The 25,576-nt window shown below is 36.7% G+C and overlaps 1 protein-coding gene across 4 annotated transcripts in view; it reads left to right on the top strand.

Moving 5' to 3' along the window:
* Nucleotides 1-25,576, top strand: part of MICU1 (mitochondrial calcium uptake 1) — a 225,502-nt gene that overhangs the window by 109,644 nt on the left and 90,282 nt on the right. For all 4 annotated transcript variants that reach the window (XM_022590840.3, XM_022590841.2, XM_089897638.1 and 1 more), the window contains one exon: nt 23,786-23,868. In XM_022590840.3, the coding sequence (XP_022446548.1) occupies nt 23,786-23,868 (83 nt within the window). The remainder of the gene's footprint in view (nt 1-23,785; nt 23,869-25,576) is intronic.

The following is a 25,576-nucleotide window of genomic DNA, read 5'->3' as shown; positions in this document are numbered from 1 at the left end:
CTCTGTAGCTATTGCTGGTGGTAAGCTCATAGTAACGTCTTTTGTGGTTTCTTTCATTGTCTTAGGATTTTCAAATAAAAGCAAGACTAAGTCAATATGAATTTTAAGTCTGTTCTAAGAATATACGTTAAATTTCTCAGTGTTTTTTCCTTATGGTCAAAATCTGTTAAAGTAGAAACATGGGTCTTCCAACCAAATCCTTCCAATTAGTGCTGCTAGGAATAGCAACTTAATTCCCTTCCTCCTACCCCATATTCATGGGGTCCTGGCTACCCTGTGGCTGACTATAGACCTGTAAATCAAAGGTTATGGGTTTGTCTAGGAACTATACAAAGTGTAGGCATCATGGCTCTACCTTGCATCTCAGGCAGCTTTACCACCTGGTCTACCCTACAGTTAAACTAGCTTAGACTTGGGCTTAGTCCTCAAAACTACGTGGGGTGATGAAGTCTTTCCTAAACTGAGATCACTCTCAAAGGTCTAAAGGACTCCAAGAAACTAGGATAAAGATTAGCATTGTTTACCTCTTTTGAAGGGGCGATTAGTTGTTCCTCCTCTCATTTGACTACCAAATCCATAGTGTACCCAAAGCTCTTTGTGCATCAGAATTAACTATTGGAATGACACTTAAATTTAATTGACAGTATACTGTTGGTGAAAGTATAAAATATTAACATGCTTTTTTAGAATCTTGGCAGTGTTTCCCAAACACTTTCATTAAGTGCCTACACTTTGGCCCAGGAATTGCAATTCTACAAGTTTAGACTAATAAAATGATCACATGTATAATGATGTTGATGGTCAAAAAATAAATTGGGAAGAACTCAAATATCAAACAGATGGCTGAACAAATTACAATAAATCTATGCAATGAAATTTAATACAGCACTTCATATATGTAATGCAGAGATTTATTAGCATAAAAAACTGTTCACAATATACTGATGAGTCAGAACATACATATTGTGCGATTCCATTTTGGGAAAAGAAAAAGTGTGTGTGTGTGTCGAGTACGTGTGTGTTTTTTAAAATAGCCTGAATATTTGCATTTCATCTGTCAGCAAATTCTGTCAGCTCTACTTTGAAATAATCCAGAATCCCGCCGTAAAATCACATCATCCCTCTGCTCAAAATCCCCCAAGGCTTCCATTCTCTCTTGGATTTTAATCTCGAAGTAAAAGCCAAAGTCATTACAGTGGCCTTCAAGGTTCTATGTGCTCTCGCCACCACCATCCCTCTCAAGGAAAACACAAATATCAGTGGGCACTAGAATTCTCTACACTTTTTTTCCTTTTTCTTGTTCTTTTAGCCTTTTTCCTTTTTATTTTAGACACAGTGGAAAAAGGATAGCTACTCTATTGCTAATTAACAACAGTAGTTAAGGATGTTTGGGATGATAGCCATAGTTTATTAAGCTTCTTTAATGGTTCTAAAACTTTTTCCTTTTTTTAAACACCTCTTAAAATTAATTATTTTTTGTTTTTGAAAGCCTGTCTTTCAGTCATGTCTAGGTTGACTGGTACTATACAATTCCAAAAGTTTATTTTACTGGTACCTTGGTGTACGGAAATAAAAAAAGATGTTAGATTCTTATAGTGAAAAAACATAGAGGCTTAGAGTACAGTTAAATGTATTTATGTGTCTAGAATTCCTCCATGGGCCAAATACGTTGCACATCCAATCTGTTATTTAGTAGCAAATTAGATACATTAATGCTATGAAGCCCCTAGACAATTATATAATTAAGTGCAGTCTTTGTGTCATTCATCTGTCACAGAGTTGCTTTTAAGCTGAGTGAATATGAATCTATGAGAGAGGGGGTATTGGATGCCTCACATTAAGAAAAGCAATGATGCAAAGTCTAGACTTATAAAGCAGATTAATTAAACCATAATTATTTTCTCCACAGGAGTCACTGCAATGTTTCCTTCAATAATTTTTTTTCAAGTGTAGTCTAAATATAAAGTAATATTTAACTGTTTGATTCTAATGAGAAGAAATTGTCTCATAGACCTAAGAGAATAAACAAATCACATGTTGGGGATTGTTGCAAAATAGTGCATAATTCAACTTGTTTCAGCACCCAGAGGTGAAAATATTCAAAGCAGAGCATAGTTTTATCCTAACACCATTATTCTTACAGATGGAGTTACCTGTCTTCTTTTTTTTGTTTTTTCTATTTAAAATATTTATTAAATTATTCACATTCAGACTATAATACAGCTTGAAGAAAACAGAGTGAGTTTGGAATGTTTAATTATTAAGCATTTAATAAATGACTCTTGATATGCTGTTAGTAGTTAGTGCTTTTTAATGGAATTTTTAAAAAATCAATATCAGTGATAACTTCATGCATCTTGAACCTTTAGGCTAAAGCCTAATTCTTTTTTTTTGGCTGTGCCATGCGGCTTATAAAATCTTAGTTTCCCAACCAGGCATCAAACCTAGGCCCTTGGCAGTGAGAGCGCTGAGTCCTAACCCCTGGCCAACCAGGGAATTCCCTAAAGCCTAATTCTTTCTTAGAATAACTAGTGAGGTAGTTAGAGCCTTAATTATTACACCCACTTGGTGAGTTGGAGAACTGAAATTAGAGAAGTTGTCATGTGTTCAAGATATTTACGAATACTAAGGGAAAATACCCTCCTCTGTTACGGAACTGAGAGCTCTTTCCATTAAAATAATTGTTTGTAAATAGGGTTACCAAATTTAGCAAGTAAAAATACAGAACACAAATTGAATTTTAATTTCAGATAAACAATGGATAATTTTTTAAGTTTAAATATATTCTACGTTCTATTTACAAACCACAGTCCACAAAACATTAGGTCTGCAGAGTCCATTTATGGAATTCCTTGGTGGGGGGAAGAGGGAAAGTAGGCAAGGCTCAGGGTTTCCTCATCCCTTTCCCTGTTCAGTCAGAAAGGTTATAAGCTTTTACATAAAATTTTCTTTGATGAAAGTTCTGAGTCACAAAAAGGAGTTTAAGAAAAAAAATTTTAATGCTAGAAGACTTCTTGACTTCACAGTGTGGCAAGAGTTTTGATACGAAAAAATAAGAGTTTCAACATAAGTGGATGCATAAATTTGCTGAGAATCAAATGAAATCTACAATTTACAATTTTAAAGCAATTACCTCTGCTGATTTGAAAAGGAAAAAAAAATTGTAACCAGAAGGTATATCTTTTACATGTTTATGTTTAATTGTAACCAAGATGAAACATATTTTATAAAGCAACTATATTAGAATCAATCAGGAAATATGTGTATATACAGATACACATATGATATGCGATATTGTATGTCACGTGCATTTTAGGATATACATCTATAGATTTTGATACAGATCTTCTGTGTGTATGATATAGGATGTACCTAAATAAGAATAAAAATTATACGATGTCATATTCTATATATAGAAATATGGCTGTTTGAATAAAAGAAAATCTATTTTCCTTTATTTCTAGCCAAAATAGAGGGTTCTAATAGAACCCTCAAAACAAAACAAGTTGCCTACAGTTTTAAAAAGAAATCTATTTGGGTTCATCTGCTGCACATTAGCATAAACCATACCTTGTCATCTATTTATTCCTAAGACTTTAAGAAATTTATTTTGAATTCTTAGGTAAACAACAGAGGTAGTGAAGATTTTATCTGAAATCAGAGCAAATTATTCTGGTAGTTTGGGCAGACTGTAAGTAGTGCTTTCTCTTTGGGCTCATCCGATTGACCTGTGCACCAATAGTAACACCCTTTAAAAATGGACTCATTTCAGTATATAAAATAATACAGTGATTCCTGTCTATGTTACTATAGCAACACTAATCTATCCATTTTCATAAAACTATTTCATATTAGGACAGGAAGCAGATATAAAAAGACAGTCACGACTTGACCAAGTTCATATCTAGCATTAGGGGCAAAAATGGGGTACTTTTGCTCTAATACTTATAGGTATTTATGAGGAAGAGAGATTCAAAAAAAAAAAAGAGAGGGGAGGACAGGAGACTAAGAGTGGTACTGTGTATCATAAAGAGGCATCTGTCTCCAGATGTTATGCTGTATCATATACAGTCTTTTTCCAGGACAGTGCCTGAGCAGCTGCATTCCTGAGGCTGAGAATCCAGGTCCCTGAAGTTCCTGTTCTAATTTTTGATCTCAGGAAAACAACATTCTTGCTTAGAGACTGAGGAGAAGAAAGAATGTGTAGCAAATTTCCACAGATCACAGTAATGATTGTCTCAGCTGTTGAGCCCCTTGGGCTTGCTGCCTCTGGAGATGGTGGGTGAAGCCCTCTCAGATCCTGACTCTGCAGTTTTGCTTTATGAGTGTCCAGACTTTGCATATTTCTTTTTCTGGACTGGGTCTGGAAACCCGCCAGAGTTGGACTGGGTCCGATGTCAGACTCACCTGTCTTTTTCTTTATGCTGAATTCATCAGGAAATCCTTCCCTGGCCTTTTATAGGACTAACCCAGCTCATAATTCTGTTTTGTGCTTGGTTGCACAGGCTTTCCAGCAGTGGAACGTTAGTTGGACACGTGGGGCTTCTTTCTTCCCTGGGTTCTCTCCACAGATGGAAGCCCTTAGATCTCTGCCAAGACAAATTGAGAGGAAAATACTGGTCTTTGGTGAAATGTCAAGGCAGACTAAGTTCTCTGCCTTCTAGGAATTTCTTCATCCCCAAAAAATTATTTTCCCTTTCATTGTGCAAAGGGAACACCAACACACGTACTACTGGTACTATGTAGTCTAAATGTAATCTAAAATAAGTTCTAGTGGGGAAACTCACAGGCAGAAAAGCAGCAAAATTACCCAGTCCCCATCCACATGCTATTTAGCAAAAGAAAGTGCTTAGACAGAGCTGAAGCACATCAGGGAGAGGGCTCTAAGAAAAAGACAGTGCCCCCCGACTCTCTCTGTAATTATTGGGATGAGGGCAGGGAACATCTAGGAACATCCAGGAGTTGTGTAACAACAGGAACATCCTGGTTGACAAAGTGGTCTTGTTAGAAAGAGGGAGCTTCCTGCTGTACAGGTGGCATTAGCCTTTCTTTCGTTGAGCTAATTCAGATCTACAAAGACAGCTTTTTGCTAAGCTACCAAAGGAATATCTATTTGTCTCTTTTCACCCTTCCTTTCAAAAAGACAGTTTCCTTTCTCACAATACAACAAATTTAGATCAAAACATTTTGAATCCTCATATTAAATGAATTCACACTAAATTGTAAATGACCTATAAATTCCTGTAATAGTTCTAGAAATATTTTCAAGAAGACGCTTGCAAAGCCATAAGATTCCCTAAATGGTGAGGTCCATGCAGTGGACGTGATAGTAGTGTAATAAAATTTTTGAAAATAGGGATATGACCTGATGTTGGAATCTCAGAAACTTCTTTAAACATAAATGGAGACCCAGAAGTGGATTCACCGGAGTGAGGTTTCCACTTGGTGATATCACAAAGATGATGGAATCGGAGACCTCAGCCTCCATTCTCCCACAAAGATCAACAGTTAGCTGTCTACAAACAAAAACAGCTCTGGGAGAGCTCTGGAGTCGACTTAAGAAACTTCATGAACACAGCAGAATGAATAATTTGAGAATATCCACACAAAAAGGAAGGAAAAACAGATCCATTTACGTGCATCTTCCCAACCACACAAAGGACTCACTTCAGTTTCACCCAGAGACCAGCAAAACTGAGACATATAGAGATGGCTAGGAATAAGGAAGAATAGCAAGAATACCAATGTAAGCCATGCAGTGGGAGCGTCAGGATTGCCAGAGACATGCTCTGTAGAAGACTCCAGCACCTTTCCCCACTAAACAAACCAATGTCCAGCACAGCTGCCACAGACTTCTGCGGATTACACTGGTTTTTATCCCACAGGTATTTGCACTTGCTGGCACCAGCTCCAGAGTCTCTCCCCAGCCCCTGCTCCACTGGAAACTGGGACCCACACCAGGAGCAAGTCCAGGCTTCTGAGGCTACACAAATGTAAGACTCCAGCCTAGGACCCTACCACTGTGCACATGCTCAGGGCTAACCCCTGAAACTATGCCCTTGCCTGCCGCCAATCTCCATTGCCATGCATGCACCAAGGAAAGATCCTAAAGCCACGGTAGTGCGTGCTGACTGCCAGAGCCACCACAGCCTGAAGTGTGTCTGCAGTTGGCCCTGGCCCTTACTGCTTGCTTTGGCCTCCACCACTGTACATGTGTTTGCAACTGACCTCTGTCACTACACAGGCATCTGTAGCTGGCCCCTACAGCCAAGTGTGTGTACACCACTGGCTCCAACTACCACCACTGTCTACCCTGGTCCCTACCTGCTGGACCTAGAGGTGTCACCCAAGGGCCCCAACAGCCCTTGCAGCCTCTGTGGACCCCCTGCAGTGCTTGCCAAGAACTACACAGTTGTTGATGCTATGGACTCCATCAGTCTGAGCCAATGAGTCACCATGTCCCCCCGGACCCAGAGATGCCACACACCCCTGCACTTGGCACCCTGCACCACTACACCCAAGACCACAGCACACTCCAGTGTGCCCCCATCCTCAGGTGAAGGTTTTCCTTTACCAAAGTCAGCTCATAAAGTCTGGAAAAGATGACTGCTTCTTCAAATGTGCAGACACCTACACCAGGCAATGGGGATCATGAAGAATCAGGGAAAGAAACATGACTCCACCAAAGGAACACAGTAAACTTCCAGGAACTGACCACAAAGAAATGGAGATACAGGAATTGCCTGGCAAAGAATTCAAAATAATTGTTCTAAACTTGCTTAGAGAGCTATAAGAGAACACAGATAAATAATTTAACAAAATCAGGAAAAAAAAACAAAATGAGAAGTTCAACAAAAGGTAGAAAACAAAAAAGAAGCAAACATATTGGAGGTGAAGAATATAATAATTGAAATGAAGAATTCAATAGAGAGTTTCAACAGCAGACTGAACCAAGCAGAAAAAAATTATCAGTGAGTCAAACACAGATCATTTGAAAACATCCAAGAGAGGAACAAAAAGACAGAAAAATGAAAAGGAAGGAAGAAAACCTACTAGACTTATGAGACACCATTAAAAGAAACAATCTAGGACTTCCCTGGTGGCGCAGTGGTTAAGAATCCACCTGCCAGTGCAGGGGACACGGGTTCAAGCCCTGTTCCGGGAAGATCCCACATGCTGTGGAGCAACTAAGCCCATGCGCCACAACTACTGAGCCTGCGTGCCACAACTACTGAAGCCTGCATGCCTAGAGCCCGTGCTCCACAACAAGAGAAGCCACTGCAATGAGAAGCCCATGCACTGCAACGAAGAGTAGCCCCCGCTTGGTGCAACTAGAGAAAGCCTGCATGCAGCAATGAAGACCCAATACAGCCAAAATAAATTTAATTAATTAATTAATTTTAAAAACCTACACATCATTGGAGTCCTAGAAGGGGAAGAGAGAAAGGAGTAAAAAGCTTATTTAAAGAAATAATGGCTGAGACCTTCCTGAACCTTGGGAGAAAGTAGGACATCCAAGTTCACAAAGCTAATAGGCCACCCCAAAATTTCAATCCAAAACAATCTTCTCAAAGACAGATTATAATGAAACTGACCAAAATCAAAGACAAAGACAAAATTTTTAAAGCAGCAAGAGGAAAAAAAAAAATGTCTCATACAAGTGAACCCCAGTAAGCCTATCAGCTGAATTCTCAACAGAAACCTTGCAGGCCAGGAGAGAACAGAATGATATATTCAAAGTGCTAAAAGAGGAAATCTGCCAACCAAGAATACTTTACCCAACAAATTTGTCCTTCAAAAATGAAGGCAAGGGGCTTCCCTGGTGGCGCAGTGGTTGAGAGTCCACCTGCCGATGCAGGGGACACGGGTTCATGCCCCAGTCCAAGAAGATCCCGCATGCCGTGGAGCGGCTGGGCCCGTGAGCCATGGCCGCTGAGCCTGTGCGCCTGGAGCCTGTGCTGCACAACGGGAGAGGCCACAACAGTGAGAGGCCCACATACCGCAAAAAAAAAAAAAAAAAAAAACGAAGGCAAGATACTTCCCCTAATAAAAGCTGAGGCTCTTCATTACACTAGAGCTGCCTTAAAAGAAATGCTGAAAGGAGTTCTTCAAGCTGAAATAGAAGGAAACTAACTAGTAACATGAAAATATACAAAACACTGATGAAGTTAAGTAGATAAATTCAGAATACTCTAATATTGCAATATGGTGGCATGTTAACCACTTAATTCTAATATGGAGGTTAAAGGACAAAAGTGTTAAAATTAGCTATAGCTACAATAATTTGTTAATACACAATATAAAATATGTGTGTTGTGAAATCAACATAAAATGTTGAAGGGGGGAGGGTAGAATTTTTGTATGCAATCAAAATTAAGTTATCAGCTTCAAATAGACTGTTATAGCTACAAGATGTTTTGAGTAAGCCTCATGGTAACCACAAAATAAAAACCTATAGTAAATACACACAAAGAGAAGGGAATCAAAGTATACCACTACAGAAAGTCATAAATTCACAAAAGAAGACAACAAGAAGGGAAGAAAGAACAAAGGAACCACAAAGAAAAAAATTTAACAATCTAGCAATACCAAATCCTTATCAATAAGTGGATTAAATTGTCTAATCAGAAGGTGCAGAGTTGCTGAATGGGTTAAAAAAAAAAAAAAAAGACCCAACTCTGTGCTGCCTACAAGGTACTCATTTCAGCTAAAGGGAATACATAGGCTCAAAGTGCAGGGATGCAAAAAGATATTCCACACAAATGAAAACCAAAAGAGAGCAGGGGTAGCTATACTTAGATCAGAAAAAATAGACTTTAAGTCAAAAACTATAGCAAGAGATAAAGAAGGTCATTATATAATGATAAAGGGGTTAATTCATTCAGATAATATAACAACTTAAATATGCACAAACTCAACATCAGAGTACCTAAGTATATTAAGCAAGTACAAACTGATCTGAAGGGAGGAATTGACAACAATACACTAATAGTAGGGAACTCCCATATCTCACTTTCAACAGTGGATAAATCATCCACACAGAAAATCAATAGGGAAACATTGAACTATACTTGAGATCAAATGGACCTAACAGACATTTACAAAACATTCCATCCAAAAGTACAATATACATTCTCCTCATGTCCATGTCCATGTGCTCATGGACATTCTCCAGAATAGATGATATGTTAGGTCACAAAACAAGTGTCAGCAAATTTTAAAAGATCGAAATCATATCAAGTAACTTTTCTGGCCACAGTGGTAAGAAACCAGAAGTCAATAGCAAGAGGAACTGTGGGGAATTTACAAATATATGGAAATTAAACAACACACTCCTGAACAACCAGTGAGTCAAAGATGAAATCAAAAGGGAAATGAAAAATATCTTGAAACAAACAAAAATGGAAAAAATATACTGAAACTTATGGGATGCTACAAAAGCAGTGCCAAAAGAGAAACTTATAGTGACAAATGCACACATTAAGAAAAAAGAAAGGTCTCAAATAAATCGCCTAACTTTACACCTCAAGGAACTTAGAAGAACAAGAACAAACTAAGCCCAATCTAACAGAAGAAAGGAAATAACGAAGATCAGAGAAGATATAATTGAAATAGAGAATAGAAAATGTCAATGAAACCAAGTGTTGATTTTTTGAAAAGATAACAAAATAGACAAAACTTTACTAGACCAAAAAAAAAAAGAGAGAGATGACTCAAATAAAATTATAAATGAAAGAGGAGGCATCACAAATGAACCAAAGAAATACAAAGGATCTCAAGAGACTACAGTGAACAATTATACACCAACAAATTGGACAACCTAGAAGAAATGGATGAATTCCTAGAAACATACAGCCTATCAAGTTTGAATCACAAAGAGGTAGAAAATTTGAACAGGCCAATAACAAATAAGGAGATAGGATCAGTAATCCAAAACTTACCAACAAAGAAAAGCCCAGGACCAGATGTCTTCATGGGTGAATTCTACCAAATATTTAAAGAAAAATTAATACCAATTTTTCTCATAATCTTCAAAAAATTGAAGAGAACACTCCCAAACTAATTATATGAAGCCAGTGTTACCCTAAAACCAATGCTAACAAGGATAATACATGAAAAGAAAACCACAGACCAATATCCCTGCTGAATATATTTGCAAAAATCCTCAACAAAAATATTAGCAACTCAAATTCAACAGCATATTAAAAGTCATACACCATGATCAAGTGGGACTTATCCCTGGAATGTGAGAATGGTTCAACATAACGCAAATCAATGTGTTACACCAGTTAATAAAATGAAAGACAAAAAAAATCATGATCATCTCAATAAAGGCAGAAGAAGTATTTGACAAAATTCAACATTCTTGCATGATAAAAGCTCAATGAATTGGGGATTGAAGGAATATACCTCAACATAATAAAAGCCATATATGACAAACCCACAGCTAATATCTTAAGGGTAAAAGGTTGAAAGCTTTCCCTCTAAGATCAGAAATAAGACAAGGTTGCTCACTCTCACCACTCCTATGCAACATATTACTAAAGTCCTAACCAGAGCAGATAGGCAAGAAAAAGAAATAAGAGTCATCTAAAATGGAAAGGAAGAAGTAAAATTGTTTCTGTTTGCTAACAACATGATCTTATATATAGAAAATCCTTAAGACTCCACCAATAAAACTGTTCGTACTAATCAACAAATTCTGTAAACTTTTAGGACACAAAACCAATGTACAAAATTCAGTTGCATTGCTGTACACTAACAGTTAAATGGCTGAAAAAGAAATAAAACAATCCCATTTACAATAGCGTCAAAAACAATAAAACACTTAGGAATAAACTTAACCAAGGAAATGAAAGAGCCCTACACTAAAAACTGTAAGACACTGAGGAAAGAAATTGAAGAAGGCACAGGTAGATGGAAAGATATTCCATGTTCATGGATCAGAAGCATTAATATTGGGGTGGGATAGGGAGGGTGGGAGGGAGATGCAAGAGGGAAGAAATATGGGGACATATGTATATGTATAACTGAGTCACTTTGTTATAAAGCAGAAACTAACACACTGTTGTAAAGCAATTATACTCCAGTAAAGATGCTTTAAAAAAAAAAAAAAAGAAGCATTAATATTCTTAAAATATCCACCCCACCCCCGCAAAGCCATGTACAGATTTAATGCAATTCCTATCAAAATTTCCATTTTACTTTTCACAGAAATAGAAACATTAAATTAATACTTGTGTGGAACTACAAAAGACACAGAATAGCAAAAGCAATCTTGAGAGAGAACTAAGCTGGAGGCATTGTGCTTCCTGATTAAAAACTATAATATAAAGCTGTAGTAATCAAAGCAGTATGGTACTAGCATAAAAAAGAGGCACATGGGTAATGAAAATATGGCATATATATTCATATAAACATACATATGACATGTATTTAAAGGAAGTATATATCATATAAAAATATATGATAAATAAAAATAATATATAAAATGGAATACTATTCAGCCATAAAAAAGGAAATTCTGACGTTTGCAACAACATGAATGGACCTTGAGGGCATTATGCTAAGTCAGATGCTGTATAATCTCACTTATATGTGGAATCTAAAAACATCAAACTCAGTCACAGAGGGTAGTATGGTGATTGTCAGGGGCTGAGGAGCAGGGGATACAGGGAGATATTGGCTAAGTGCTACAAACTTTCAGTTAGAAGATGAATAAGTGCCAGGATCTAATGTTCAGCATGGTGACTGTAGTTATCAATACAGTACTGTGTACATAAATGTTGCTATGAGAGTAGAGCTTTAACGTTCTCACCATAACAACAAAATGTGAGGTGAAAGATGTGTTAGCTAACCTTATTGTGGTAAACATTACAATTGTATCTCAATAGAGCTGGAAAAAATGGAGACAGGACTTGATATCTCATACCTTTATAAATTATTTACTGAACTTGTCTGAAACTTACTGAAACAAAAACAGACACACAGATCAATGGAACAGAATACAGAGCCCAGAAATGAACCCACACTTGTATAGTCATTTATTCTGTGACAAAGGAGGCAAGATTATACAATGGGGAAAAGACAGTCTCTTCAATAAATGGTATTGAGAAAACTTCACAGCTACATGCAAAAAAATCAAACTGGATTACTTCCTCACACCATATATAAAAATAAACTCAACATGAGTTAAAGATTCAGATGTAAGACCTGAAACCATAAAACTCCTAGAAGAGAACATAGGCAGTATGCTTTCTGACATCAGTCTTAGTAATATTTTTTTGGATATATCGCCTCAGGCAAGGGAAACAAAAGCAAAAATGAACAAATGGGACTACATCAAACTAAAAGGCTTTTGTACAGCAAAGGAAACTATCAACAAAATGCAAAGGTCACCTACTAAGTAGGAGAAGTTACTTGCAAATGATATATCTGATAAGGGTTAATATCCAAAATATACAGAGAACTCATACAACTCAGCATAATGAAAACAATCGAATTTTAAAATGGGCAGAGCACCTGAATAGACATTCTTCTAAAAAAGACATACAGATGGCCAACAGGTACATGAAAGAAATCCTCAACATCACTAATCATCAGGGAAATGCAAATCAAAACCACAGTGAGATACCACCTCACACCTGTCAGAATGGCTATTATCAAAAAGACAAGACATAAGTGTTGGCGAGGATGTGGAGAAAAGGGAACCCTTGTACACTCACTGTTGGTGGGAATGTAAATGGGTGCAGCCACTATGGGAAACAGTATGGAGATTCCCAAAAAAATTAAAAATAGAACTGCTATATGATCCAGAAATTCCACTTCTAGGTATTTTTCCAAAGAAAACAAAAACACTAATTTGAAAAGATATATGCAACCCTATGTTCATTGCAGCATTATTCACAATAGCCAAGATACAGAATCAACCTAAGTGCCCACTGGTAGATGAATGGATAGAGAGGATGTGGTGTATATATATATATACAGTGGAATATTAACCATAAAAAGGAATGAAATCTTGCCATTTGTGACAGTGTGGATGGACCTAGAAGTATTATGCTAAGTGAAATAAGTCAGACAGAAAAACACAAATACAATATGTGTTCACTTACAGTGGAATCTAAAAAACAAAATAAACATAGCAAAACAGAAACAGAGTCATAGATACAGAGAACATCAGGTGGTTGCCAGAGGGGAGGGGTTGTGGGTTGAGTGAAGTAGGTGAGGGAGATTAAAAGGTACACACTTCCAGTTATAAAATAAATGAGTCATGGGAATAAAATGTACACCATGAGGAATATAGTCAATAATATTGTAATATCTTTGTATGGTGATGGATGGTAACTAGACTTATTATGATGATCATTTTGTAATGTACAGAAATACTGAATTACTGTGTTGTGTAACAGAAGCTAACATAGTGTTGTAAGTCAATTATACTTCAAAAACAAACAAACAAACAAAAATCCCAAACAAACAAATGAACTCAGAAAGACCACATGAAATAGGTCAGATTTGTGGTTACAAGGGGCTGGGTGTGGCAGGAGGGGGAATTGGATGAAGGTAGTCAAAAGGTACAAACTTCCAGTTATAAGATAAGTACTAGGGATGTGATATTCAACATGATTAATATAATTAACACGGCTATATGTTTTTTATGAAAATTGCTAAGAGAGCAAATACTAAGAGTTCTCATCACAAGGAAAAATATTTATTTATTTATTTATTTTGCGGTACGCGGGCCTCTCACTGTTGTGGCCTCTCCCGTTGCGGAGCGCAGGCTCCGGACGCGCAGGCTCAGCGGCCATGGCTCACGGGCCCAGCCGCTCCGCGGCATGTGGGATCTTCCCGGACCAGGGCACGAACCCGTGTCCCTTGCATCAACAGGCGGACTCTCAACCACTGCGCCACCAGGGAAGCCCGGAAAAAATTTTTTTTCTTTTTCTTTATTTTCTATCTATATGAGATGATGGATATTCACTAAACTTTTGTGGTAATCATTTCATGATGTATGTAAGTCAGATCATTATGCTATAATGCTTTCAACTTGTACAGTGCTGAATGCCAATTATATCTCAGTAAAACCACAAGGAAAAAAATACATGTTAAGTTCTATGTGTAAATGAGTATTATCCCCCTAAAAGTCATTCTCTTCTCTTCCCATTATTTGCCCCTCCCTATACACACACCATTTAGTCAATAACTAAAAGCAGGTAAAATCAAAAGAAGTCAACATTCTTCAACTTCCAGAATTGTTCCAACCAATCATTGGTTTCATGAGTTCTCCCCCCACAACCCCCAAGAGGCTTAGAAACAGGACTTTCCAGTCATATTTATATACTCCACCTATCCCAGATATAAATATATCTATTATATATTTATCTTATAACTTCACGTTACTGTTATTAGTAGTTCTGAAAGTTTTTTCGTTCATTTTCTTGGAGTTTTTAGGAAGACATTTATATTTATATAATCTTCAAATAATGATAATTGTTTTTTCTAATGTGTGCTTTATTTTATCTCATTATATATTTGCTTTGGCTAGAACTTTCAAAATAATATCCATAATAGTGAGCATCCCCACTTTGTTTATTATATTAAAATAAATGTTCTTAGCATTTTTCAGTTAAGTATATTGTGAATCTTGGTGTCAGATAAATATTCTTTTCCATATTGAATAAGTTCCTCCTACCTCTATTTCTCAGGAAAAAAAAGATTAGGAAGACTTAAAATTTTGTCAAATGCTTTTTCAGCATCTAGCCTGATGATCAAAGTGGCTTTATTCCTGTGACCTAGTTTTATTGCATTATAGTTGTAAAAATTCTGCATTTGCAATTTCTTCTTTTACTTGTGTTTGTTGTGTGTGTGGTGTGTGTGTGTGTGTGTATGTCGACTAATATCTAATGTCTTTCTAAATTTCCCTTGAAGATTTAAAAAATATATGCAATCTCTGTTTACCAGAAAGCAGTGTTCAATATATATCTGTTAAATTGAACTTGTGGTTTGTATTATATAAAGTGTCCATAACCTCATTAAGTTTTCTACAAAATGTCAAAGGCTTAGATATTACAGTAATTTTTGTAATTTATTCTTTACATCTAACTAATATTTTGTTATATATTTTGCTGTGATGTTGTCCTGTACATAAAAAAATATAATAGATTTTCATTATGGATGGTAGTTATGAGTAATATAAAAATGGTGTTTGTTCTTAATCCTTCTGCTCTTAGTTCATTTCTGTCTCATTAATATTACCACCTCTGCTTTCTTACTGTTTCGTTTTCTTGTATTTCCTCTTATTTTTTATCTTTCTATATTATTTTGTTTTCAGTATATTTCTTATAAATAACAGACCCAGTCTGAGAGCATGTGTTCTAATAGAGGAGTTTAGTTCATTTAACTTTGTTGTGATTTATTTGTTCTTACATCTATCACCTTATGTCTTGTTTTCTGTGCTTTCTTTCCATTTTTTTTTTCTGTTAAGCTTTTGCTTTATTCATTGGGTTTTTCTCCCAAGTAATTTTAATGCTCTCCTATTCGTGGTAATCTGAGTTAATTTAAATGTGTATATGTATATGTATCTGTGGGGGTTGCGGGGAGACGTGGCTTTTTTTTTTTTTTTTTTAGCTGCACTGGGTCTTGTTTGCCGCATGCAAGATCTTCGTTGCGGCATGCAGGATCTTTTAGTTGTGGCATGCAGGATCTTTTAGTTGTGGCATGTGGGATCTAGTTCCCCCACCAGTTCTCTGATAGTTCCGGGCCCCCTGCATTGGGAGCATGGAGTCTTACCCACTGGACCACCAGGGAAGTCCCAGTATGTAGCTTTTTTATGTAGGACAGAATCATCTATTTCTTTTGATGTCTTCTATTGGAAGTCAAGAAGTTTATCTTCTTTCACTTTCTTCTCTCCACACAGTTTTTACATTTTTAATAATCTTATACTTCATTATTCTATAGCCATTCTCATATAATGGCTAAGAGTGGTGCATACTCTAGTAGACTGTCTGCATTTGAATCCTGGCTCTTTGACTCTGGACACCCAATACCTTAGTTTCCTCTTTTTCTTTTAAGAATAGTCTCTATTTTTTTAAAAAAGTATTTATTTATTTAGGCTTAGTTGCGGCAGGTGGGATCTTTAGTTGCGGCATGCAGACTTCTTAGTTGCAGCATGCATGCAGGATCTAGTTCCCTGACCAGGGTTCAAACCCAGGTCCCCTGCACTGGGAGCATGGAGTCTTACCCACTGGACCTCCAGGGGAGTCCCAGTTTCCTCTTTTTTAACAGGGGATGGGTATAATAGTACAATGTCACAGAGCGGTTGGGAGGATTAAATAATTCATATAAAGTGCCTGATACATAATAAACATTTAATAAGTCGACATGCCATGATTATTTTATCAATAACCATTATTTAAGCTTAACTCTGTTCTACTGATTTTATTGCTCACTTAATTTACTGCTCATTTCTGAATTGATCTCACCTTCCCCGTCTTTATTTCTTTATTTTGATTGATTTTTTTGTCATTGCTGGCTGAAGAATTTCCTCAACCAGGGGTTGACAAACTTTTTCTTAAAGGACAAGATTAATTATTTTAGGCTTGCTGGCCATAAGGTCTCTGTCACAGCTACTCATTTCTGCCCTTGTACCTCAAAAGCAGCCATGGACAATACATAATCAAATGGCTAGCCAGCAGATCATAGTTTACCAATCCTTGCTTAAGACTTTTGTTACTGTTTTTTGTGGAATTTTGTTAGGAAGAATCTGTGGATTATATAGTTTCAAAGTCCTTGCCTGCCTGAGACTGTCTTCTGTTGCTAATATAGGTAAATGATGAGTTGACTTGTATGTAATTCTTAAATGAAAATTGTTTTCCCGGGACTTCCCTGGTGCCACAAATAAAGATCCCATGTGCTGCAACTAAGATCTGGTGCAGCCAAATAAATAAATTTTATAAATAAATAAATGAGTGAATAAATAAAATTTGTTTTCCCTCAAGATTCTATAGAACTTGCTCTGTGGTGTTCATGTTGTTGAGAATTATGATACAACCCAATATTTTCTTCTTTATGATAACTTTTTTTTTCTTCCTGTATAGTTGGGGTCTCTTTTTCTTTATCCATGGCATTTGTCATTTCACTAGGGGAGGGTTTTTTTTTTCCTGCATTAAAAGAGCAAGCCCAAGAAGAAAAGCTAGATTGTTACATTTACATACCATGAACTTCAGCTATTTCAGATCACTTTATTGTCTTTCTTTTTTACCCACTAAGGAAAATTTCTGGATATTATATTCCAAAAGTTAGCAATAAAAATGTCATATCATTTTATCATTTCAAACTGCACATCATGGGAAAAACTAGATATTTTAAGTGGTAGAATGTTTACTATTTTATATAGTTTGGGCCCCCTGTATTTCAATTTAATGGGAGCATACAGCTGCACAGCCACAGAAAACATATTCAGGAAACAGTCTAAATAACTTACCCATTTTTGAGCATATTCAGTCACTAAATGGTTATTAATTAAAATTTGTTAGTATAGTCAAAAAGTTATTACAGTGCTTTTTAAAAATTATTTGTTTATTTATTTGGCTGTGCCAGGTCTTAGTTGCAGTACACGGGATCTTCGTTGTGGCATGTGGGATCTTTTAGTTGCAGCATACAGAATCTTTAGTTGTGGCATGCGAACTCCTGGTTGCAGCATGTGGGATCTAGTTCCCCAAGCAGGGATCGAACCCCGGCCCCCTGCATTGGGAGCATGGAGTCTTAGCCACTGGACCACCAGCGAAGTCCCTACAGTGTTTTAAATTGTAATTCTAGCACAACCAACAGCGAAAACCTTGGTTTAACTGTATATCATAACACAGTGTCTTCTATAACGAATTATAGTAGATGTGGATACTTTTTTATTTGCCATTTCAGATCTTGCATTTCAAGAATAATCATTTGCCTGATTTCAGAGCAAAATGCCATAGTTATTCTCATCATCACCATTGACTTCAGATGGCATGATTAATAGTGGATATTTTGGTCAGTAGATAATTCTACAAGACAGTGATGAGGGCAAGCCTGACTATGGGACTTCTGAGTTGATGCAGAAAGTGTAATTGTTAAATTTTTGAGCCACTGATATTGTTCATGCTATGCCTTGCTTCACATAAATACACCTTTTTACAAAGTTAACTGTGTATAAAAATTAAATAAGATACATAGCTTTATAAAAGGAAATATTCCTTGACTTTGTCCTTATCTTTTATCATTCTGTAAGTCTTCTGTTTTTCAAATGTCTGCAGTCCTTTTACTAGGTATAATGTTAGACTGGCTCTTATCATGAAACCTAATATTAGAAAATGCTGAAGCGACTAATAGATTATCAAAGAGTACCTGTAAAATAGTTACTTTATTAACAGAAGTCAAATCAGACTTAGAAGGCAATTAGGTCATTGAAAAGAAAATTGATCTGCTGTTGCTTAAGTATGTTTTAAAAATTTCTTAGGACATTTTCATTTAATGTAGCACCCTTCTTTGGAAGCTAAATCATCCCAAGGAAATGCTATAGTACAACTACAATGCATCATACCATAGGAACTTTTTTTCTCCACTCTGTGTAAAAAGGGCAGAAAGATTCTTCCAGGCTGCACCTAGGCATCATACCTTGAAGAATTCAGAAGAATTGAGAGAGGGGCACTTTTTTTGAAACCTAATATTGCAGGTTTTTCTTCTCCTTTTCCCAAGCCTAATGTGAGAAAACAAGACACTAAGCCCTTATATAAGAAAAATGTTAATATATTAGTCTGCAAAGAAGAAGTCCTATTGTTATTAGAAAGGATAAGTCATTCCAGAATTAACTATATTTAGAATACTGCATTTATGGGAGGCATTGGCCCTCTCAAGTACCCCAGAGAGGGCTATTAGGATGTTGAAGTTCTGGAAACAAGTTCTGAGAAACCTTTAGTAGAGACATGACACTATGCTTTTATGTATTCAGAGGGCCAGCATATATGAGGAAGCAGTTATATTTTTTTTATTTCTCTAGAAAATTAAATTAGGACAATTTGTAAGAGCTACAAAGAATTAGACCTGGGCTCTGCATGAGGAAAAAAGTTCGATTAATATGGCCAACAGTGGTTGCACCACAGCAGTGGTGACCTCCCTCTCAGAAATAATCAGAGGCTGTGTGGCATCCTTATAAATCCAGTAGGCAGGTTCATCATTAAAGAGAGGTGTGTCATATTATATGAAATTTTTTCTAACTCAGAGTTCTCTGATATTGCATATTAATTACCTCATTTGTCCTAGGCATCATTTTAAAACAGGAATGGTAGAGCTGGGAATTTTGTGGTAGGAGAATCAAACCAACAGAAAATAAGAAACTGGGCTTCCCTGATGGTGCAGTGCTTGAGAATCTGCCTGCCAATGCAGGGGACATGGGTTCAAACCCTGGTCTGGGAAGATCCCACATGCTGTGGAGTAACTGGGCCCATGAGCCACAACTACTGAGCCTGCGTGTCTGGAGCCTGTGCTCCGAAACGAGAGGCCATGATAGTGAGAGGCCCGCGCACCGCGATGAAAAGTGGCCCCTGCTTGCCGCAACTAGAGAAAGCCCTCGCACAGAAACGAAGACCCAACACAGCCAAAAATAAATAAATAAATTTATTTATTTATTTAAAAAAAAAAAAAAGAAAATAAGAAACTTGTTTATGTTATAACCTGTCCATTTTTTTGTTGTTGTTCATTCCGTCAGTACTACCAAAAGAGAATTTAAGGCATAATGACTCATTATGTTGTGGAAAAGCCAGAATTAGACCTCAAGTCATTTGCATTTCTATTAAAGAAAAATAAGTGAAAGTCATGAAAATCTTGAGACAGGTAGTGTTGTTGCTATCTGATTATTTGACTTACCACACATAGAAAAACGTTTTTTTTTCTTATTACTAAAACAACGTAGAAAAATCTACTGTGCTTTGAGCAAGTCAAGAGTTGTTATTGCTGTTGTCATTATTGTCAATGATAGAATAATGTAAAAATGTTTTATTCTTAACTAGAACAGATCTAATGTATATCCATTTACTTATAGCAAAGACTATCATGGAATTATGAGTAAAGGATGTATAGTGATGAACTTTGTATAGAATTCCATTGTTTTGATCAGTTCCAATGTATATTTGTTTTAGAAATTGATGCGCAGAAAGTAGATTAAGCCATTAACACAAGGAGCGGGCAGAGCAGAGCTTCACTGTCACTCTACAAGCAGCCTGGAATTCAAAAGAATTCCTCTCTCTATACCTTTCTATGGAAATAGGTTGTGAATTAATGTAAACTCAAGACACCTTTAGCTTTCCAGAGCAGCTAGATTTAAAAATTACTCCAAAGCCTACATTTAAAGGGAGACAGGAGAGTATGAGAAAATTGCCTAGCAGCATATTCCTGTGTAGCATGTTGCACTTAAAGCAAGCTGGTTTTTTACTTAAGTGCTTGGACGTGATCAGCAGATGAAGATTGAATAGACTGAGAGAACTACTCCTTGAAGGACCTTGCCTGATAGACTGCTAAGGCCTAAGTGAGAGTGTGCACGGCTGCTGCCCTGACTTGCCGTATCAGTGACCAGGGCACAGGAGCTCAGCCTGAGAGTGTCAGCACATATTCTTTAATAAACACTCTGAGTCGCTCCACATAAAGCAGATACTCTGTTTGGGAGTAAGCCAGGATAAAAAGATAAACCTCAAGCAGTATAGGATGTGCTTTGTTTGGTAAAGTGAATTTAACCTTAGTTGTAGGAGAACATATAAGTATGATTTGCCATAATAACTCATTCAGTCATATAAATGACTGGGCATATGCCATCACAGAACTCACAGGACAGTAGGAATAACAGATCATGATAAAGCTAAAATTTTAAGAACTCTGTGTCCCCTCTGTAATCAGTGGAGATAGGGAATGAGAATGCTGCTTTAATTCAGGAGTAGCAGCAGTTTGACTGCTTCTGGCCAGATCTTTCCCTATTTCTATTCATTTGGACCACATTTCCTTTGATGTTGTGATACCGCCTCCTCTGTCACTGCTTCCTTTCTCTTTCCTTTCACCTTAAATATTGGTTTCCAACTCATTCTACCCTTTCTTTACCCTTCTGCTCAACCTTCAGTTCTCCATGGACAACGTCATTTCAGGTCTTTGCGGCTAACATATTTATGTTAATGATTCCCAGCTTTAACCTCTCTCTTCTAAGCTTTAGACCCATATTTCCACCTATCTCCTGAACATTTTCATCTGAATATACTATGGACTCCTTGAATTCAGCAGGTCCTATCTGAATTCATTTTTTTTCTCAAACCTTTTCCATTCTTTTTATCTCTTGATTAGTGATATGCAGGCTACCTGGTAGCCTAAGCCAGTCATGCTGTCCGCCTTTTTTACTCTTAACTCATCACAGCTAATTAATCATTAAGTTATATACTTTCTGCCTCAAGTTATTTCAGATACATTTCCTTCTCTCCATGACCACTGCCATCACCTCAGTTCACATTTGCAACATTTACAAGAGCTTTTATGATCTTCTCTGAGGCTGCTTCTTGTTTTCCAACTCATCCTTCACACTGTAGCCAGAGAAGTTCTTTCTGAATGCCTGTGTGATTGTGGCACTCCTCCACTTAAAACTTTCAGTGACCTCGTATTGTCTACAGTTGTTACAATTTCAAGAATCTGTAAGGATTAGGCAAATAATGTATGTGAGTGCAGTGGGCCAAGTTTGAGACAATAGGGGAGAACGGGGAGGCACTCCTGTTTAAAGAAATTCATATTTAGAATTTTTAAAACTATGTGACAAGTCTATCAGAGAATCTGATGTTGTCTATGCCTGTGAGTGCAAGCAAGCTTAAACTGCTGAGCTCCTCACATGCAATGTTTCTTTGATATCAGGTAAATCCTTTAGATGGACCACTTGAAACTCTGAGCTATTGCAGAGACTGACATAACCAGTGAGTCATGTTTGGTGGTTTTGTTTCTAAGTCCAAACATACCAGAATAAAGAGTATTGGTTTATTATTTTAAGTACCACTGTCTTCATATTGGAGGCTGTGGAACATAATGAAAAAATTATGGGCTTTGGAGTCAGTGTTGACCTAGGTTCACTTACCAGTTCCGCTGCCTATTAGCTGTGTGATTTTGAGCTAGTCATTTAGTGACTTTGAGCCCCAATTTCCTACTCTGTTGAAAAAATTAAGAAAGAAATAAAATTTTCAGGATTGAGAATACAAAATCAGATAACAGCTTAGAATTATCCAGCCCAATGCTTGGTAACTCTTCAGCAAAAGATAGCATCCAGACAGGTAGGAATAATTTAAGAAGTGACAATAAATATACGAAAATCTAATCCCCCCCACTGCATCCTTCTCAGCAATCATGCTGGTGGCCTAAGAAGAGCAAACCTGTTGGAAGCCATTATCAAGTGAAACAGGCAATTGGAAACTGACAAGCACATGATTCACCCAGGCAACTAAAAACCAGGAACTTACCCACTTAGTTGGCTAGCTAGCTGAAAATGGAATTTAAGCCTAGAAAGTGTTGATACTGACAAATTCATGAGCATGATGGGAATATGGACTCTCTACAACAATGCATAATACACTAAGCCCTTTTTTACTCTTTTGTCTACATATAACCTTTAATTGTTATTATTTTTTTTTTACTAAAAGTGATATAAACTGAAAATTTAATTCAGTAGTATTAGGATATATAGGAAATTTTATTTTGGTTTATTCTCTATAGCTATATAAATTTGAAGCACCAAAGGAAGGAGGTAAACGACTTAGTTTTCTTTTTTTTTTTCGGCCACGCGATGTGGCCTGTGGCATCTTAGTTCCCCAACCAGGGATCGAACCCAGGCCCCTGCAGTGACAGTGCCGAGTCCTAACCACTGGGCTGCCAGGGAAGTCGCTATTTTCTTTACTAGAACGTTTAGCATTGGTAAGGAAGGAGGGCTGTTCTATTTATATTTTATCCTAATGCACAAATATATTAATTTTATTTTGATTAACCTAGGAACATTAAAGAAGTCTTGAAACACTTTCATCATTCACTTAAGGGAAAAAAAATATACTGTCTTCTCAAGCTTTGCACTTTTCATTTTGTTTTTTAAACATTTAAGTGTACTTTGCTTAGTAATTTGTGTACCCAGCTGACATGGTTAAAATAGGGGGCTGGGTAGCTGACAGTGTGCTTTTCTGCCTTACCACAGAGCTATAGTGACATTGAGTAGAGCGGTGTAGATAATAACCTCTTGGCAGAATGATATCCACGGAACTCCTGATTGTACTTACAGTGGAGAGACTAGAAAAAACAAAGTAGAAAGCTAGCTTGTTTTAAAAAGGCAAGACAAAGACTTAGAGTTTTAGCTTCTTACTTTGCAGCAGTATATCTCACCCCAAATAGACTTTCATGCCCAGATAAATAACACTATATTTAAGTAACAGAACAACGTTAATATTATTCAGTTAAGAGGATGGTTTCTAAGAAAGCAAAGCTGAAGTATTTAAAAGGAGAGTGTTGAAACACAAAGATAGACAGGTGCTATCTTTACTGGCCATGGTAAAATTCTCTTTTGGTTTTAAGGACTATTGCTAAAAGGTTGATTAAGATACATGTGGTGGCATTCTGTGACTTGATATTACATTTTAATGTTTAACTATCTTTTTCTTAAAGGAATGATTATTTTTGGTCAATACCTTCTAAATAATTTTCTTTTTTCTTCCTCCTTCCCTCCTGTCCTTCCTTCCTTCCTAACTTGCAGCTCCTCAGAGAAATTTTGAAATTGCCTTCAAGATGTTTGACTTGAATGGAGATGGAGAAGTAGACATGGAGGAGTTTGAACAGGCAAGTTTTCCTGGAAATTTCCTTTGAATACATTAATATTTAACACATTTTCATGTGCCTTGGAGTTACTGTGGCCTTGGTCAGTATATTCTGATGCTATCCAATTTTTGAAGTACCAAATGTATCATTTTTCAGAATTATCTCCACTTTTAATAGGTGAGGTTTTTTTGTTTGTTTTTACTCTAAATGTAAGGAATTATTTGAGCATATTATTAAGGTCAACATTGCTCTGATTCCCCAACATGAATTAGACTCTAATGCTGAGAGGCTAAGTTATGGTTATTCAATCATATATTCAATCAACATTTATTAAATAGCTCCTTTGTGCCAGGCAGTTCCAGAATGCAAGGGTGAATGACATATGTTCTGAAAGGATTTCTGTAAGAGAAGGAAAAATGGTACGATGCCTTTTACTATAGCAGGTTCCAGCCATAAAAGTATATAGTTTCTTCTGAATCCTAGGAGAGATTACATTTCCATCAAACTTCTGTTCTTGGAGGGCCATGGTATCTCTCCAGGTATAATTATTATGTTTGGTAGAAGTGGTTTCAAAACAGAAAAAAATATATATGTGGGAGATAACATTTTTGTATTCACAATGAGTAAAGAGGCAAAAAGGAAGTGGGAGAAAGTATCAGGAATAGTGTATCTTTAAATAAATGCACAGAGACAAATATTTCAAAATACCTACAGATATTTATTCAAATTTGCAAGCTATGTCCATCTAATACCTTCACTTTTCATAATTCTGCACTTCACTGGTGTTACCAGGTGGCCTCAAATGATTATAAATAGAACTTATTTTGGTATTTTTAATTTTATTTTACACAACTATTTTATTTTTATTGAGATATAGTTAACATATAACATTGTTTTAGGTGTATGACATAATAATTTGACCTATGTATATACTTTGAAATGATTACCACAATAAATTTAGTTAATATTCATCACCACACATAGTTTTTTTCTTGTGATGAGAACTTTTAAGATCTCCTCTCTTAGCAGCTTTCAAATATACAGTTTAGTTTTGTTAACTATAGTCTCCATGCTTATATCTCCAAGGCTTATTTATCTTATAAGTGGAAGTTTAGACCACCTTCACTCATTTTGCCCACCCTCCATCCCCTGCTTCTGGCAACCAACAATCTGTTCTCTGTGTCTGTGAGTTCAGCTTTTTTTTGGATTCCACATATAAGTGAGATCATATAGTATTTGCCTTTCTCTCTCTGACTTATTTCATCCAGCATAATGCCCTCAACGTTCATCCATGTTAATCACAAATGGCAGGATTTACTTCCTTTTTTATGTCTGAATAACATTCCTGTGTGTGTGTGTGTGTGTGTGTGTGTGTGTATCATATTTTCTTTATCCATTCATCTGCCAGTGGACACTTAGGTTGTTTCCATGTCCTGGCTATTGTAAATAATGCTGCAATGAATATGGTGGGGAGGGCTGAAGATATGTCTTCAACATAGTGATTGGTTTCCTTTGGATAAATACTCAGAAGTGGAATTGCTGGATCATATGGTAGTTCTAGTCTTAATGTTTTGAGGAATCTTCATGCTGTTTTCCATACTGGCTACGCCAGTTTACATTCCCACTAGTGCCTGAGGATTCCCTTTTCTCCACATTCTCACCAACATTTTTGGCATTGCTGTTGAAATGCTGAATGACTTGGAGCAGTGACTCCACCATTCTGCTCACT

Source organism: Delphinapterus leucas, chromosome 16, assembly GCF_059928025.1.
Source record: "Delphinapterus leucas isolate spDelLeu-1000000601 "Yukka" chromosome 16, BTC_Dleu_Yukka2, whole genome shotgun sequence".
NCBI classification, from domain to species: Eukaryota; Metazoa; Chordata; class Mammalia; order Artiodactyla; family Monodontidae; genus Delphinapterus; species Delphinapterus leucas.
This window is presented reverse-complemented; position numbering and strand designations above follow the sequence as displayed.